General features: G+C 38.6%; 1 protein-coding gene across 2 annotated transcripts; it reads right to left on the bottom strand.

Moving 5' to 3' along the window:
• Window positions 1–3858: 3858 nt before the first annotated feature.
• On the bottom strand, window positions 3859–14794 carry kiaa0513 (KIAA0513 ortholog). Of its 2 annotated transcripts, none has more exons than XM_085914909.1 (12): window positions 14039–14794; window positions 11726–12229; window positions 10828–10927; window positions 10546–10619; window positions 10331–10401; window positions 9966–10173; window positions 9832–9872; window positions 9304–9376; window positions 8149–8226; window positions 5820–5900; window positions 4903–4997; window positions 3859–4702 (listed from the first exon to the last, which is right to left on the bottom strand). In XM_085914909.1, the coding sequence occupies exons 2-12, from the start codon at window positions 12085–12087 to the stop codon at window positions 4653–4655; spliced, it is 1233 nt and encodes a 410-aa protein (XP_085771035.1). In that variant the 5' UTR covers window positions 12088–12229; window positions 14039–14794; the 3' UTR covers window positions 3859–4652. The 2 variants fall into 2 exon arrangements, with proteins under 2 accessions (XP_085771035.1, XP_085771036.1); XM_085914910.1 differs by lacking the exon at window positions 14039–14794 and adding an exon at window positions 7901–7933 and having other exon boundaries at window positions 11726–12125.
• Between the last annotated feature and the right edge of the window lie 49 nt (window positions 14795–14843).

Below are 14843 nucleotides of genomic sequence, written 5' to 3'. Positions count from 1 at the left end.
TCAAAGTCCTTATACATTTTTCATTCCTTGAGAGGGAGAGAATATTGAGACAATTAGGCTGTTAAACTAAATCTGGCGTTTCTATGAATCACTGAACTAATACATATTCAGTTTATTTTTAGGATTCAGGAATATTCAGTTTAACTGCTGTTCCTTCCCATCCGTGTTACACTGAGCTAGTGAACATCTAACGCATGTAAACTAGTCCTCCAGCCTACATTGTATAAATTTCTCTTTCTTATAGATTAAGCCCCCATTTATGTGACTCTATTTTCCTTTCAAAACATAAACTTTAATTTTTGAGTTAAACGTGGATGATATAAAAACCAGGAACAATGAAGTCATGTTTCAGTCACATGGTAGTTCCAGAAGGTGACACAAAGTCCCCAAAAATGCTTATGCAAAGATAATGAATGATTCACGACATTATCAGGATGTCGTTTTTTTTTTTCTTTTTTGAAACACATGATTTTTTTTTTTGAAATTCAAACATCTACTTGGATGAGCAGGAATATGCCAATACATATGACGTGGTTGTCCCTTGTGCAAAGGTCTGGTATTAATTAGATGGAGGAGGTTGTTCATGCTGTGACATTGCAAACTGGCCAATCAGAGTGCAGTCAAAGTGACCACTGTTTATTTATACGCGGCACTGAGTGCAGGCAGCTCCAACTACAACGCAAACACTGAAACACTCCAGCACATTGTACAGCTACAGAGGCTCCTCATCAACACCTCACTTCTATTGACACGACCATATACAAGCGCTCACAGTCACACGTATGCACTCAGGGAAACGCAGTATTTTTTTTTAAGCTGGTTCTCTTTGCTCAGCTTGACATGGTTTTTGATTTTTTTCTGCTAACCACATAACTCTCATTAGAGTTATGGCTTCATTCTGATAATTGGATAAGTTTCAATGTTTCTCAAAAATAGAAAACATCAAGGTTATTGTAAATGATACGTACATTCTCAACTCAGATAAAAGACATCTCAGAATGTAGTTGAGTGAGTGACTATGGTATCCACTTGGTTGTTTTCTCTCACTGGGCAAGAGTTTGGCAACACATCATGTATGAAAGGTGCTTGTTTGGATTCGGCAATCACTTCCTTCGAAATCCATGAACAACTGATGTATCATTGTGTCGATATAAGGTAGGCACAACGAAATCACATTTTTAGTTTTGAAGTCTGTCCATCCGTCCGTCCAGGCATCCATTCATCCTGAACTGATCACCTCAAAAACACACAGAAAACTCACAAAACCTCAACAAAAATACATTTATTACAGCATCTTGATTTCACATCGACTTGTCCATGCATAAAAATAAAAACATTCAACAACAAAACAATATGCACATCTGAACGAATTTCTGAAAACTCAGGAGCTGCAACTGTCGGTCAACTGAAATATTAACATTGTATTCTTTGCTACGAGTGCAATGCTCCCAAACTGATACGGTTTAAATTATAAACTTAATTCCTTACTTATTTTGGTATCTTAATTAATTCTTCCCTCTCCTTGAAAACATTTTGCAATGCTACAAGTGGCAGCACCAATTGGTAAATTTAGGGAGAACTGGCTGGATACTAGAAGCAGCTATCAAAAGCAAAAGGCAAGAGTATCATGTATTGTATTGTACATGTAAAGACTACATTATACAGATAAATGCTTAAAACGCCATATCAACACCAGTATTGTGATCAGCAGCAAAATAGGTGTAAAAACCAAAAAAAGATTGAAGCTGCCACATAGTGAGGTCAACCTTACATACATACACGCACACACACACACATACACAATAATATCAGGTTTCCCAATTAATATCCTGGTAGCAACATAGTGAGTGACAGTTGAAAATAAACGAATAATAAACTCATAAAAACAGTGCAATCTGGCAAAGATGAAGGGCATTCTGTATGTGCAACATCATGTAAGGGCACATTCATTCATTAATACACAAATATTTGAAATGAGAATGTATAACATTGGTGACAGACATTCATATTCCTCATGGATCACAACCAGTACATATGTACAAATATAGACGAGTAATTCACGGAACGTTGAGCTTGATAAAGCCTGACAATATGCCCACAATTTGCAAATGATTTGCAACGCTCAAATGTAGCAAGCGTTTGAAAGCACATATTGTCCTTCCATTTAGAAGAACACTGCTGGAGAAAGTTTAGTTGGTCGCGCTTCTTAAATCAGCACTGATCAAGAATTGTTTGGAAGGTTGAGGCACAAATAAAAATATATACATACTAGGGCTGCTCGATTATGGGTTAAAATCATAATCACAATTATTTTGTTCAATATGGAAATCACGATTAGTTACATGATTATGTTTTTGAAATTGGCAAAGCATTTATTGAACATTTAAAAAACAACACAGTCTCCTGCGAACAGTTCATTTTTTACACAAATTAGTTCAAGGTTTCGTTCACAAATTTTAAAAAAAGAACTTGTTTAGTTCATAATTAAAATTTTATTAACTAAGTTTATGGTTCCAAAAATGAAAACTTTATAGTTCTTTTCTTCCCTCAATCAAAAAACAAAACAAAAAAGTTGCTTTGTGCCGTTACCCTCTGGCATTTTTCCTTGTTTTCACCAATTCAAGTCACACTAGTATACAGGTGCAAACAAAAACAGAGCTAGGTGCCAGACTAAGGTTGGAAACAAAGCAAGTACAAATGAAACATTCAAGGTACAAAACAAAAATTATATTTGCTTTAACTAATTTTTCGTTTTTAGTGAATGTATTATTTCTTGTTTGCCCAAAGACCCATCAAACTATTACAATTTGGGACGTAAAAGTGCAAAGGTAAAAGTCCAAAGCTCAAATAAATTACTAACACAATCTCATTAAGAGTAATTTTCCAAGGTTGTCAAATTATTTTCTCCCCAGTGTGTTTAGCGGGCTTTTATTTTGAAGTCTAAAAAGAAGAAAACCTGGCATCCTTGAACAAAAGTGACACCCTTCAAAACCGTTCACTGGCCCCAAAATGAGGGCGTTCACAAAAAAGTTCACGGAGCAAAAATGTGCTACGTTCTGTTCACATTGGTCCAAAATACAAACAAGTTCATATACTTTTGTTCACTGAGTGCACTAAGGTACATCACTCACTGTAATAATCATTTGCCCTCGATTATATATGAATTTTGAGATCATCTGGAGCCAAAGTTCTAATCATGATTAATATTTGATTATTTGAGCAGCCCTAATACATACAAAGAAATACTCAATTAGATGGATGTGGATATTTAAGTGGGATATTAAGGAAAATTCTTAGTGGTGATTTTTGGCAATGGAATTGCCATGTTTGACAAGATAATTAGGAAAAAAAAATTCTTTCATGAGATCGTTTGCTTGAATTACGTAAAATAAAGAATAGGACTAAAGACAGACTTGCAGTGTATTTTATGGCTTGACAAAGAAGTATTGGGCCTAAATTGAAAAGAAAAAAAAAAGTCATAAAAGTTCAAGAGTAGTGTAAAATTTCCCCATATTGAGGAAAATTGTTTTGTAATACACTTTAACAGAGGTGTCAAAAGTAATGGTTTTAAAACTAAGTATAAAAGTAAAAGCGATGTAAGGAGAAATAAAATGCATGGAAGCGGAAGTCAAGTCAAGTCAAGAGTGTGTCTGTGTGTGCAAATGTGTAAGAAGTACAAATGGGGCTGAAGAATAACTACTCCACTTAAGTATAGTTCCCAAAATTTATATTTCTAAAATTTTTACTCTAAGTGCTTTTATTGCATTACTTGACACCTCTGTACTTTAATGCAAAATAAAATGTTATCCGATTAATCGATGGAACGATAATCGATTAAAAAAACAGTGACAGCCCTACTCAAGACACATATATATATTTATTGAGTAATACTATGAAATATTTGCTTGAAACAATTCTGGATGATAATTGACCAACCAGGAACCCTAAAGCTCCTGAATCGTAACAACTTCAATTGTGACGATGACGGTGCAGTTTAACTAAGCAAATAATTTGCAAACTACAGTCATTTTTGAAATGGTCTGACCTCACTTACATAGACAATTATACATTGTGTAACAACTGGATTGTGGAACATAACAGTCCTTATGCTATCTCCCGCTGGCCATAGAGCTCTGATTTAATTAATTAATCAGGCTTATCAAGCTTCAGTCCGAAATGTTCCTTTTTCTATGATTGGAATGATACATCTTTTGACCAAACTTTCCTCTATTTTGAATGCTACTCTAAAAGTTGGATTTTTTTTTGTTGTTGTCTCTGACAACGTACGGTGTTATGGAGCGCTCATTTGGGGATACTCAGTCATTTGGTATTGGCAGATGAAACCAGTTACAAGAGGTTATTGCATTGTATACTTGACTTATACAGTTGCAACACAGAGGCAGATAGGATTTTTCAGCTTACACACAGTTTGCTATACAGTAAATATTTTCAATATTACAGCTGATGATGATGTATTATTGCTGATGTAGGCTGTGTTCAGAATAGCACACTCAAAATGGACGGATAGGCTTTGCTACAGCTATGATACAGTTCAATACAATAATGTGTTTTCCATTCCACTCGACACTGGTTAGGCGTGGCTTATGTGAAGCGAAGACCGGAGACTGAAATTCAGCACATCGTCGTGACCCTCACTCTGTCGCCATTTTCTCAATATGGTCACTTAACAACTTGTACTGTTCTGTAAGGATTTAAATGATGTCACTTTGGCATTCTTGGAAAAAAAATTCAATATAGGTCAGTTGAGAACAAGTGGTCATAAGATGCATGAGAATTCAATACCTTGCAAAGCGTCAGTGCCACACTCAAAGTAACACCAATAGCTTATGTATACTATATACTTTCCTATATATATGCATATTTTAAAATGTATCACGGTACCTTTATTTAGATTTCCAATGACAGCCTGCTTTTTCAGAAAATCGCCACAGAGTTTTTTACTGAGCCCAAATGCCAGCATGTTGTGAGTAAATGTCCTGAAAAACACACATAAAAGCAAACAGAATAAATGATCATTTGAGATTACCTAAGAAAAAGCTTTTGACTCACCATTTCTTTTTGTGTGTGTACTTGCACCTGTCCAATTTAAGTGCATATATGATTGTGGCCTAGTAGTAGTGTCTGCCCTGAGCCTAGAAGGTTGTGGGTTCAAACCCCGGCCGGGTCATACCAAAGACTATAAAAATGGAACCCATTGCCTCCCTGCTTGGCATTGAGGGTTGGAATTGGGGGCTTAGATCACCCAATGATTCCCGAGCATGGCACCGCTGCTGCTCACTGCTCCCCTCTCCCCCAGGGGAAGGATCACAATCACATGGGGATGGGTTAAATGCAGAGGACAAATTTCACCACACCCAGATGTGTGTGTGACAATGATCATTGGGACTTTATCTTAGAACTTTGGGTATTATTCAAAAATGTCAAATCTCCAGCAACTCCGTTTTTTTAACAGTGTATCTCATGACTGGGCAAGGAGCCACATGGTGGCGCAAATTCCCTGACAAACTCGATACAAAGCTGCTATGTATAGTACGCGTGCTGTACTATTTCAGGAACAGTGTCATCAACCACGAAAAACTGCAATCTGGGAGTACTCAAATGTGATCCACTCTGGAAATGCAGGGAATACAGTATAATACTTGGAGCTGATTGGCCAATACGGCAAGTTGTACAAAGCTACCAAACTTTTGTTTTGACCAGTCATGACAACATCATCAACCGGCATCTTTACCAGTTAAAAATGAACAAAAAACTGCTAACCAAAAGGTCACGTTCCTATGTTTTTTCAACTTCCTTACCCTAGCTGGCCAAAGGCAATGTTCTCATCCATTTTGGAGCTGTCGTCTCTTTCCTCCTGGGTCATGTGACACCACTTCTCCCTGTTGACAGAAAAAAAAGTTTGCCCTGAATTTGAATTTTCCCAAAAAAGAGAAAAGGCCAGACCAAGGATGGAAGTTAAATAATGCCACTTTTCAAATAGAGTATTAGAATATTCATAAATTTTGATTTATCGAATGTAAAAAGATTAAAAATAAGATCAGTGAGAAAGAAGATAAGATGAAAAAGAAGAGTAATTAATCACTAAGAGGCATTATTGTCTAAAAAAAAATTAAAGATATTGGGCTACCGCTGCACCATGATGCAGCTTTACAGCTGACTTTTAAACTTCAATGTTCCAGTACTTTTCACACTACTCTAACGAGGAGCTGAATGGCAAAATTCTTTCTTTTATAAATAAAGTTCCCCTTTCGGTGTCCTTTCATACTGTACGTTGCGATCCAACAATGACAGTAAGATCAGATGTCAAAATGTGAAACATCATGATGATAAAGAGGAATAAGTTAAACTGGAATCTGATTGGCTATTTATGGATCAAACATCATGAATGACATCTTGTTGAAAGACACCACAGGTGGGGAAGTGGGCTATGTGCCTTTCAACATATCAGGAAATTAAATAAACACCTATAACAGGGGTGGCCAATACGTCGATCTACTACTGGTCGATCGCGGGATATTTGACTTTTCAAAGCTGCGGTGCGTTCAAAACGCCGCCCATGGCTCGTACATCGCCATACTCGAGCTGTTTTGACAATTGGAAGGAACTCGCGAGCGAGCGTGTTTGTGTTGTGTTGTTAGCGCTGTTGTTTGCACACGCATCAAGTGCGAAAAAATTAAAAAAACATTTTAATGTCCCGCGATCAACCAGTAGTGGCTTGGCGATCGACCGGTCGATTGCGATCGACGTATTGGCCACCCCTGACCTATAACAAGGCACATTTCAACAATTTCTGGTGCATTTGCTGCTTTTGTGAAAGCTGTTGCTGTGAAATGGCAAAGAAGCAGCAGAATATTTCCTTGTGTTTGTTAAAAGATAAAAAAAAAAAAAAAAACATCATACATGAAAGGGGAAAATGATGCACTGAGCTGTGAAGCAATAGTGAACAGCAAGCAGTGGATCTGTTGGTTCACAATATTACAGAAAATATATTTCCGGACAATGTCTCAGGTGCACAATTATGACATCAATTGTTGGTTAAAGAAACCTCACTTGAAAATAAACAAGAAGCAAGAGATCATTTCAGCGTCATAAAGCACACAGATTATCAGACAAACCACAAGTACATGCCAACAGATGCCAAACAAAGACAAATGGATATAAAGTAGGACACGGAAAAAGGAATAAAAGGCAAAATAAAATTGGAATGAGTTTCCAATATGCTTCGCAACAAAAATACTTCAATACTCAATCATTTTACCGGATTAACTCTTTTGAGCACTCGTGGTTTGAGCATTGTTTTCTGTCTCTTTCCAGATTACTCTCTTTTGCACTTTCATATTATGAATCGTTATGAAATCTGCTACTATAATAACTTGTAGTCTCATTTCTGAAGCCCACTGAGCAGGCTCAGATGCAAACCAACCAATCGTGGAAGGCGGTCTCCAAGTGGACATGTTAAATGAACTCTGTGCGAGACGATCACCAGTATGATCACCAAGTCTGTTAAGCTTCTGCCTTAAAAGTGAATGAATGGAAGCACTCCCACGATGTAAACGCCCATTTCTAACTGCGACCGACTATGAAAATACGAAAGGAAAGAAAACTCCTGTGCGCACAACTCGACTGCACTCGATGCTAGACTTGCACTGGCCAGGAAAATGGAGCCGCACACCTCAAAAGAAAAGAACTAACTACAAACCAATGTTTAACATACAAAAAAAAATCATTCCATTACAAAGAACCTTATGAATCACATGAAGCCATGCGCAAAAATACAAGACGGCCACGAGAGCATTAAATTTTTCTGATAAATTTGAAAAGTCCTGCTCTTTCTTTTTGGAATCGCCTTTTGAAAGCAGCAGACAAATGAGAGACAGACCTCTGATCTTTCTTTCCATCTTGCGTTCCCCTGCTCGGCAGCAAGGCACAAGAAGACAAGGATTAAGTCGACATGCAGAAAGAGGGCGTATAGAAGAAAGAGGAGCACACTTTGCCAAGACACACAAAGGCACACACATGAAAGAACTTTTTTTTACCATTTTAACAACTAATTCAATATAAGATCATCTAGAAAATCTATTCAATTAGTCAATTACTCATCTAGTCTTCTCTGACTTTTAGACTCACCTTGTTGTTGGCGACCTCTTTTTCCGCTCACAATGAACCGCATCAAAGAATGCAGCGTTCCAAAATCGCAACGTATGCCTGACAGGAACCAATAACAAGTTCTTGTTACTTCAAAAGAAATTCTTATTGGATTGAAAGGGACACATATTTTACATTTTAAGCGATGTCTGCATAATGATTTCAAATGGGGAAATTGTAATCACTTCCTTCCGTGAGGAGGGGAGTTGGGTGTGGCCATATTCCTCATTAAAAGTGGGCGTTTCTAAAGGCATTAGAAACTAAAGCAAAAATAATGAAACAACTAATGATTAGTTGTTTCATTATTTCGCCAAAATGAATGGATAAAAGAGAACATGCTAACTTTTTTCATTTTTCTGATAAAAAAAAATACATAAACTGGGCTAGATAGTGAAAAATGAATCATCTTCACTTTTGTGTCCCTTAAAGCCTGTTCTTTAGGATTTCGCACAAATAGCAATGCATTATCATTGAAAAAGAACATGCATTTTTAAAAAATGACATTTTAATAGTGTGTCCTATATGTAGAACTATGTGATAGTAGTTAGCATGTCTGCCTCACATTCGAGTGTTTCAGGGTTTAAAATTCATTCATTTAAAATTATATTTCTTATTTATATTTCTAGCAACTTTCACCTCTCACCCACATCGCCAACAAACAAAATGCATACTTTCACTTCTACTGTAATTATTACAACAATAAGTATTGTTTTTGTCCATCGACATAAAAGACTTCCAAAAGTTATGACGTAAAAGTGAGTTGACAATTTAGCATTCAAACACTTCAAGTCCAATCTGAAAATTCTCCTCTAAGTAGGATGAACTAATTTATATCAACGCAGTGAAGTCTGAATGTCGATGATCTTTTAGTTATCATGATCTTTTTTAGCCATATGGCTAATGTCTAGGTGAGGAAAAAGTGTGCTAAGCTAACTTCACTCAACTAACTTGCAGCTCTTCCACGACACCACTAAAGGGAACTAAGTTAAAGTGAAGCTTCCATTATTTATATACATTCAATATAGGAAAAACAATAACTACAGCAAATGTCTGCTACTTTAAGACTTATGTTTCTTTTCTGTTTTGTTGTAGACATTCTGTATCTCTTAAATGCGTAAATGGAAAAACAACAAATACCAGATAGGTTGCTGCTTCAGATGGGTGTACAAGTAAACCTTTTCTCCCTTCTTTTCCTCCGGCGCCTCTGACACTAGGGTGAAAAGAATGTGTTAATTGTTGTCAAGTGTCATCAAATTAAAAGAAACATGAATGCAGTAATCCAACAAGATTCTTTTTTTTTTTTAGAACAAATGTAGACACGCACGCACGCGCACACACGTGCATGCACGCACACACGTGCATGCACGCACACACGTGCATGCACGCACACACGTGCATGCACGCACACACGTGCATGCACGCACACACGTGCATGCACGCACACACGTGCATGCACGCACACACGTGCATGCACGCACACACGTGCATGCACGCACACACGTGCATGCACGCACACACGTGCATGCACGCACACACGTGCATGCACGCACACACGCACGCACACACGCACGCACGCACGCACGCACGCACGCACGCACGCACGCACGCACGCACGCACGCACGCACGCACGCACACGACCCCAATGAAATATCAATGCCGTTTACCTGTTAATTTGGGTTTTGTCTCAACTGGATTTTCACCATTCCTGAAGTGAATGTAAAAGGAAAGGGTACGATAAATGAGAAACATGCATTACGTTTATGATATTGTCCAAAACAAGGAACGTATATTTGCTTACTCTGTCTTTGGAGTTATTGAGCTTCTCAGTTTGCTTTCTAAGCCTCCAAAAAAGCCTTTGACGTCAGTTTTTGATGAGTTCTTGAGGAGGCGCTCGGCAGCGTCTTTCTTAACAGAGAGCCAGGAGTTGGCCTTGTTTAAATATGAGTCCAGTCCAGCTGGAGGACCACCTCGCTCAAGGAGCTCTGCAGGAGATGGCTGGGATTTTCCTTTACAGAAAAAAAAAACCCCAACCCAATCAATAAACGATCTCCCACTCTATTCTGATGTTGCTCTTTTACATATTTGTAGAAGTCTCCGGGTGTTCAACTAGTATGTCGGTTGCAAATATTTGAATTTCCGTGCGAGGGGAAAAAATTAATTTACCGATATAGTAGTATGTAAAGCACATGGTCATGAGGTTTTTGGCTGGGCTGTAGTCATCCATTTGGTAACATCTGGGGGAAAAAAAAACACACACATTATAACCCACTTGCACTTGATTCAAACAGCAATAGTCATACATTAGTGTAAAATTCTACAAATATTATTATTATTATATTATTATCTGACTGTCAAATGGACGCCACAAATTGACTTACTCAAAAAGCACGACTGCAAACGACTGCACCAGTCGATAAAAGGTAGCTTCACTCACACATTTAGAGTGGCAGCGCTGAGTAGGGAAAAGAGCATTTAAAATGTTAAATTATTTATGCATTTCCGATACAGTAGACAGATTTGATGATTTTCACTGAGGATTTGTCAGTTAACACACACTAAATGGTTCTGGTGAGAGAAAAATGTCACACTTGTGTCATTTGGTATCTGGTAAAGGCAGTGTAGCAAAATTATACTGTTCTCATTCATTTCTTCCTGTTTACCTGTGCACTGACGTATTTAGCAAACCATTCCCTGCCTTTGCCATTCTCGCCAGTGCATAGCTGTCCAAAACGAGCTATCTCTTCCTGGTCCAAGTCCTGCCTGAGAAAATATGTGTACAAATCAAAGAAAAACAACATTGAAAACACAATTCTACAGTTTAATTACATGAACAATGATCGGAAAAAACATATAAAAATGTTATGACACCAGCGGTACGAAAACCTCTAAAGTTACCACAACAGAAATCTGAAAATGTACAAATGAAAGTTCCTCAACCTTAGAATGTAAAATACACAAAGTCTCAGCACCATCTGCTGGATCTGGAAGTCACTGCCCCCCTTAGCTAAAAGCAGATGGGCTGTTCCAATATGCAAAAAGTTGCTCTCTCCAACTTCAGTCAAGACAGCACAACAGTCAGGAGAATTCTTTGTGACACTTGAAATGTGTTGGGTACGTAACAAACTATGCTAACAAACTAAAGAATCAAGTACCGACTAGACCAGCGACTGTCAACCGGTGGTCCGCGGTCCTCTAGTGGTCTGTGGCGGTATTGCAGGTGGTCCGCAAAATTGGAAATGGAAAGTAATTGTAAAATCTTGAACTATAAAATGTATTCATTATGTGATTCATTTTCCAGATAATTTTGTGAATCATTAACCCATCCAAATTATGTCAAATGTAGTTGAGATTCCCAAAATAGACCTACAGATGCAAATCAATAGCCTGTATAGGTCTATCCTCCTTTGGTGTAAAATAAAATAATATTCCGCCAAAGCAGTGGTCCCCGAGTTGCTTCTTGGTTATAATGATGGTCCCTTGGACAAAACCAGTTGAAAACCCTTGTACTAGACTAACCTTGCAAGATCAATACTTGGAAGAGACAATAACGTGCCTTACCTTCCATGAAAAACTTTCTCCACATAAATCTTCATAAACTCTCTCCTCTCTAAGGCCTCAGCATCAGTGTCCCCATTACTATGAACGGATGAGGATGACGACCGTCTAAGTTCCCACATGGTTGAAGGTGGATCCATGTCATTCTCACTGTCCGCAGACTCTGTTGCATCACTTATGTTTTCCTCTTCATCTTCAGGAATGTGATGTGAACTGGACTCGGTGGGATCGATTGGCTCAGGGAGTACAGGTTGATGAGCAAATCTGGAGGACGGGTGCTCTGGGGGCAGAAAGTCTGAATGGGCCTGAGGGTTGTCTCTCGCCCCATTGAGAGTTGTAGGCTCAAAGTCTATGAGGTTGTCCATTGCAATAGATAGACTCCGCTGGTTCTTTCTTCTTAGGTTTCAGATCGACCTACTAAGTGCTCTGCAGGAACAAAATTGTGGCTGCAAGTGAGGCTGCATGAGGCTTCGTTCGGATGATATGGGCATCACAAACACTCGGCATCTGGAAACAAAAGAAAGAAGCTGTTACATAATCGACACTTCAAACGGAATGTCTGGCATCTGATTACTTTACTGGAAAAGAATAACAGTTACTGGAAATTGTGCACAATGGATATAGCGCTTGACAAATTTCCAGCCAAGTGCTCTCTGGCATCCCTGAACTTCTCTGACAGATGAAACCAATGCCGAACGTGGGATTTGAGTTCTTGAACAATCTGTGTCTAAGTTGAGACAGAAGGTATATTGTTAACTTGGTTTGTGCATTGTTGTTGCATGTTAGTTGTGCACGTTAAGTGGTGTGCCATGAGATTTTTTATTCCCGTGTCTAATCTAAGTGCATTGTCTCAATAAAGGTTGGTAAACACTGTTTGAGTTCCATATTAAAAAAAAAAAAAAAAAAAAAAACATGACTGATAAAACTAAAAGCAGCACTCTAATCTCTCAAAGAGGCACAGCAATCAGGCTGGGTGACAACTTTACAGCATCACATGCTACAATAAACGTAGGACAAGCAGAAGTAGTTGACAGATGATATGGGAGGTGAGAATGAGTTTGGCCAATGACTACCACCACAGACTATGTGAGAGGTATAATTTATTTGATGTGCCATTTCGTGCAGTGACGTCTGGTTTATTTACAATAAGACCGCAAATATACGCTCAGTGGACACATTATGTAAACTTGTGCACATTCAAATTAGTTTCAATGAAAGTGTTGTACCAAGGATTCAGCCTTTATAAGTATATTTAATTGCCTGTTTTGAGTGACTCCGCAAGGGTTATTTATATAATTGATTCTTATTAATTATAATTACAACTTGGAGAAAAAGTCAAGCAACTCCGTTTAGTCGACCGCAAAAATTGGTCGACACAGAAATATAGCTTCAAAACTAAACCCATATTTGCAATGGTTAGGTTTTTTTTCTCATTAAAATCAACCTCAAAAACGTTTATGTCATTACCACAAAGCAGAGGTGGGGTTGTTTGGAAATGGGAGCACTACTGGCTAGATCGCCCACGTACTCACGATTGTAGCACTGTACTATGATGGGTAAAAGGTAGAAGGTTTTGTGTTCTTTCCTCATTAGGTAATGTTAGATACTCTAGAATCTAGAGTCTAGATAGTTAGAAAGCACGAAATTGTATTCATCTGCAAATGACATGACTTAATGCTTCTCCAGCAAATTTATCTTAGCATGGGTTGCTCTAAAGTGTCTAAATGGCTTAGCAGTGATTGTGTTTGAGTGTAACAAAAATATCTATAAGAAATTTGTCCCAAAAATAATAAGGGACCAGGCGATCGTAACAGCTGTTGCTGGATTATTATTATTTATTTTAAAGAGTCTAGTCTATTTTTTAAAGGTCTGCTTTTATGGGCAAGGTTAAAGAAAAGTATAAGTCTTGTTCATCACCACAGACTTGTAAATTGAACCTGAGATCTTAAGCTGGGCGCAGAGTTGCTGATAAAGGAAGCAGCACTAAATAAACAGAAAAATGCTGGCTGACGTTTCCTGGAAGGTTGCACGCTGCAATGTGATAAGCGTCGCTGCGTAGCCATTTTTTACGGAATACGATGATAACTTGGTTTTGTTAAGAGGCCAAACACTGCTTAAACAATTGTAGTAAAACATCTATAACGGTTGCCCAAAAAAGCCCTGACAGCACTGGACGGGACGAATAACTCGGACACCATTCAAACAACACAATCGTTTAAAAATGCATTCAAACACAAAACTCTGCCGAAGCCTGAGGCATATACAATAAATATGCGTACGTACATGTTACAAAACAGAAAGTAGAAGTGTACGTACAAGAGGGGGAGCTTTGCTGCCTGGAAAGGGGGCTGCTCCTCTCTGCCGTGCCGTCCAATGTTTTTGCTATAGCTGCTGGTGTGGCTCTTCGCTCTTGTTTTGTGGAAGTGAGCATGCGCAAAGAATGGCATGACGCAAGGAAAACCCACGTGACGTTTGATCAGGACAACCAATAGCCAGCGCCATATGGAAAAGAATCCAGGATGAGACTCGACTACGGACATCGATGAGCGACCTAACAAACCGGGGCCCTGGCAGACATCCTGTTGCCACAGTTACTAAATACTTTTGTTCGGTTTTTGCAAAAAAACAAAAAAACATTCAGGGTACATTACATCAGCATCCAGAAGTTTGATTTACACTTTGCACCTAATTTGTCTTGATGGGCTTGCTTTCATGGTTCTGACATGATGGACGTGAATATTTAAGTAGCACTGAGATATACCTTAAAAGAGAACATTCAAAACTTAATTCACTCTCTGGCATACTCCTACTGGTTAACTGTCAAAATGTAAACTGTAACCAGCTCGGTGGCCTAGTAGTAGAGTGTCCACCCTGAGACTGGAAGGTTGTGGGTTCAAACCCTGGTCGGGTCATACCAAAGACTATGAAAATGGTACCCTTTACCTCCCTGCTTGGCATTGAGGGTTGGAATTGGGGGGGGATTAGATCACCAAATGATTCCTGAGCATGGCTCCCCTCTCCCCCAGGGGAAGGATCACAATCACAAGGGGATGGGTTAAATGCAGAGGGGCGGGGACAAATTTCACCACACCCAGATGTGTGTGTGACGATGACCATTGGG

Source organism: Syngnathus leptorhynchus, chromosome 6 (assembly GCF_054491065.1).
Source record: "Syngnathus leptorhynchus isolate UIUO chromosome 6, UIUO_Slep, whole genome shotgun sequence".
Lineage (NCBI taxonomy): Eukaryota > Metazoa > Chordata > Actinopteri > Syngnathiformes > Syngnathidae > Syngnathus > Syngnathus leptorhynchus.
This window is presented reverse-complemented; position numbering and strand designations above follow the sequence as displayed.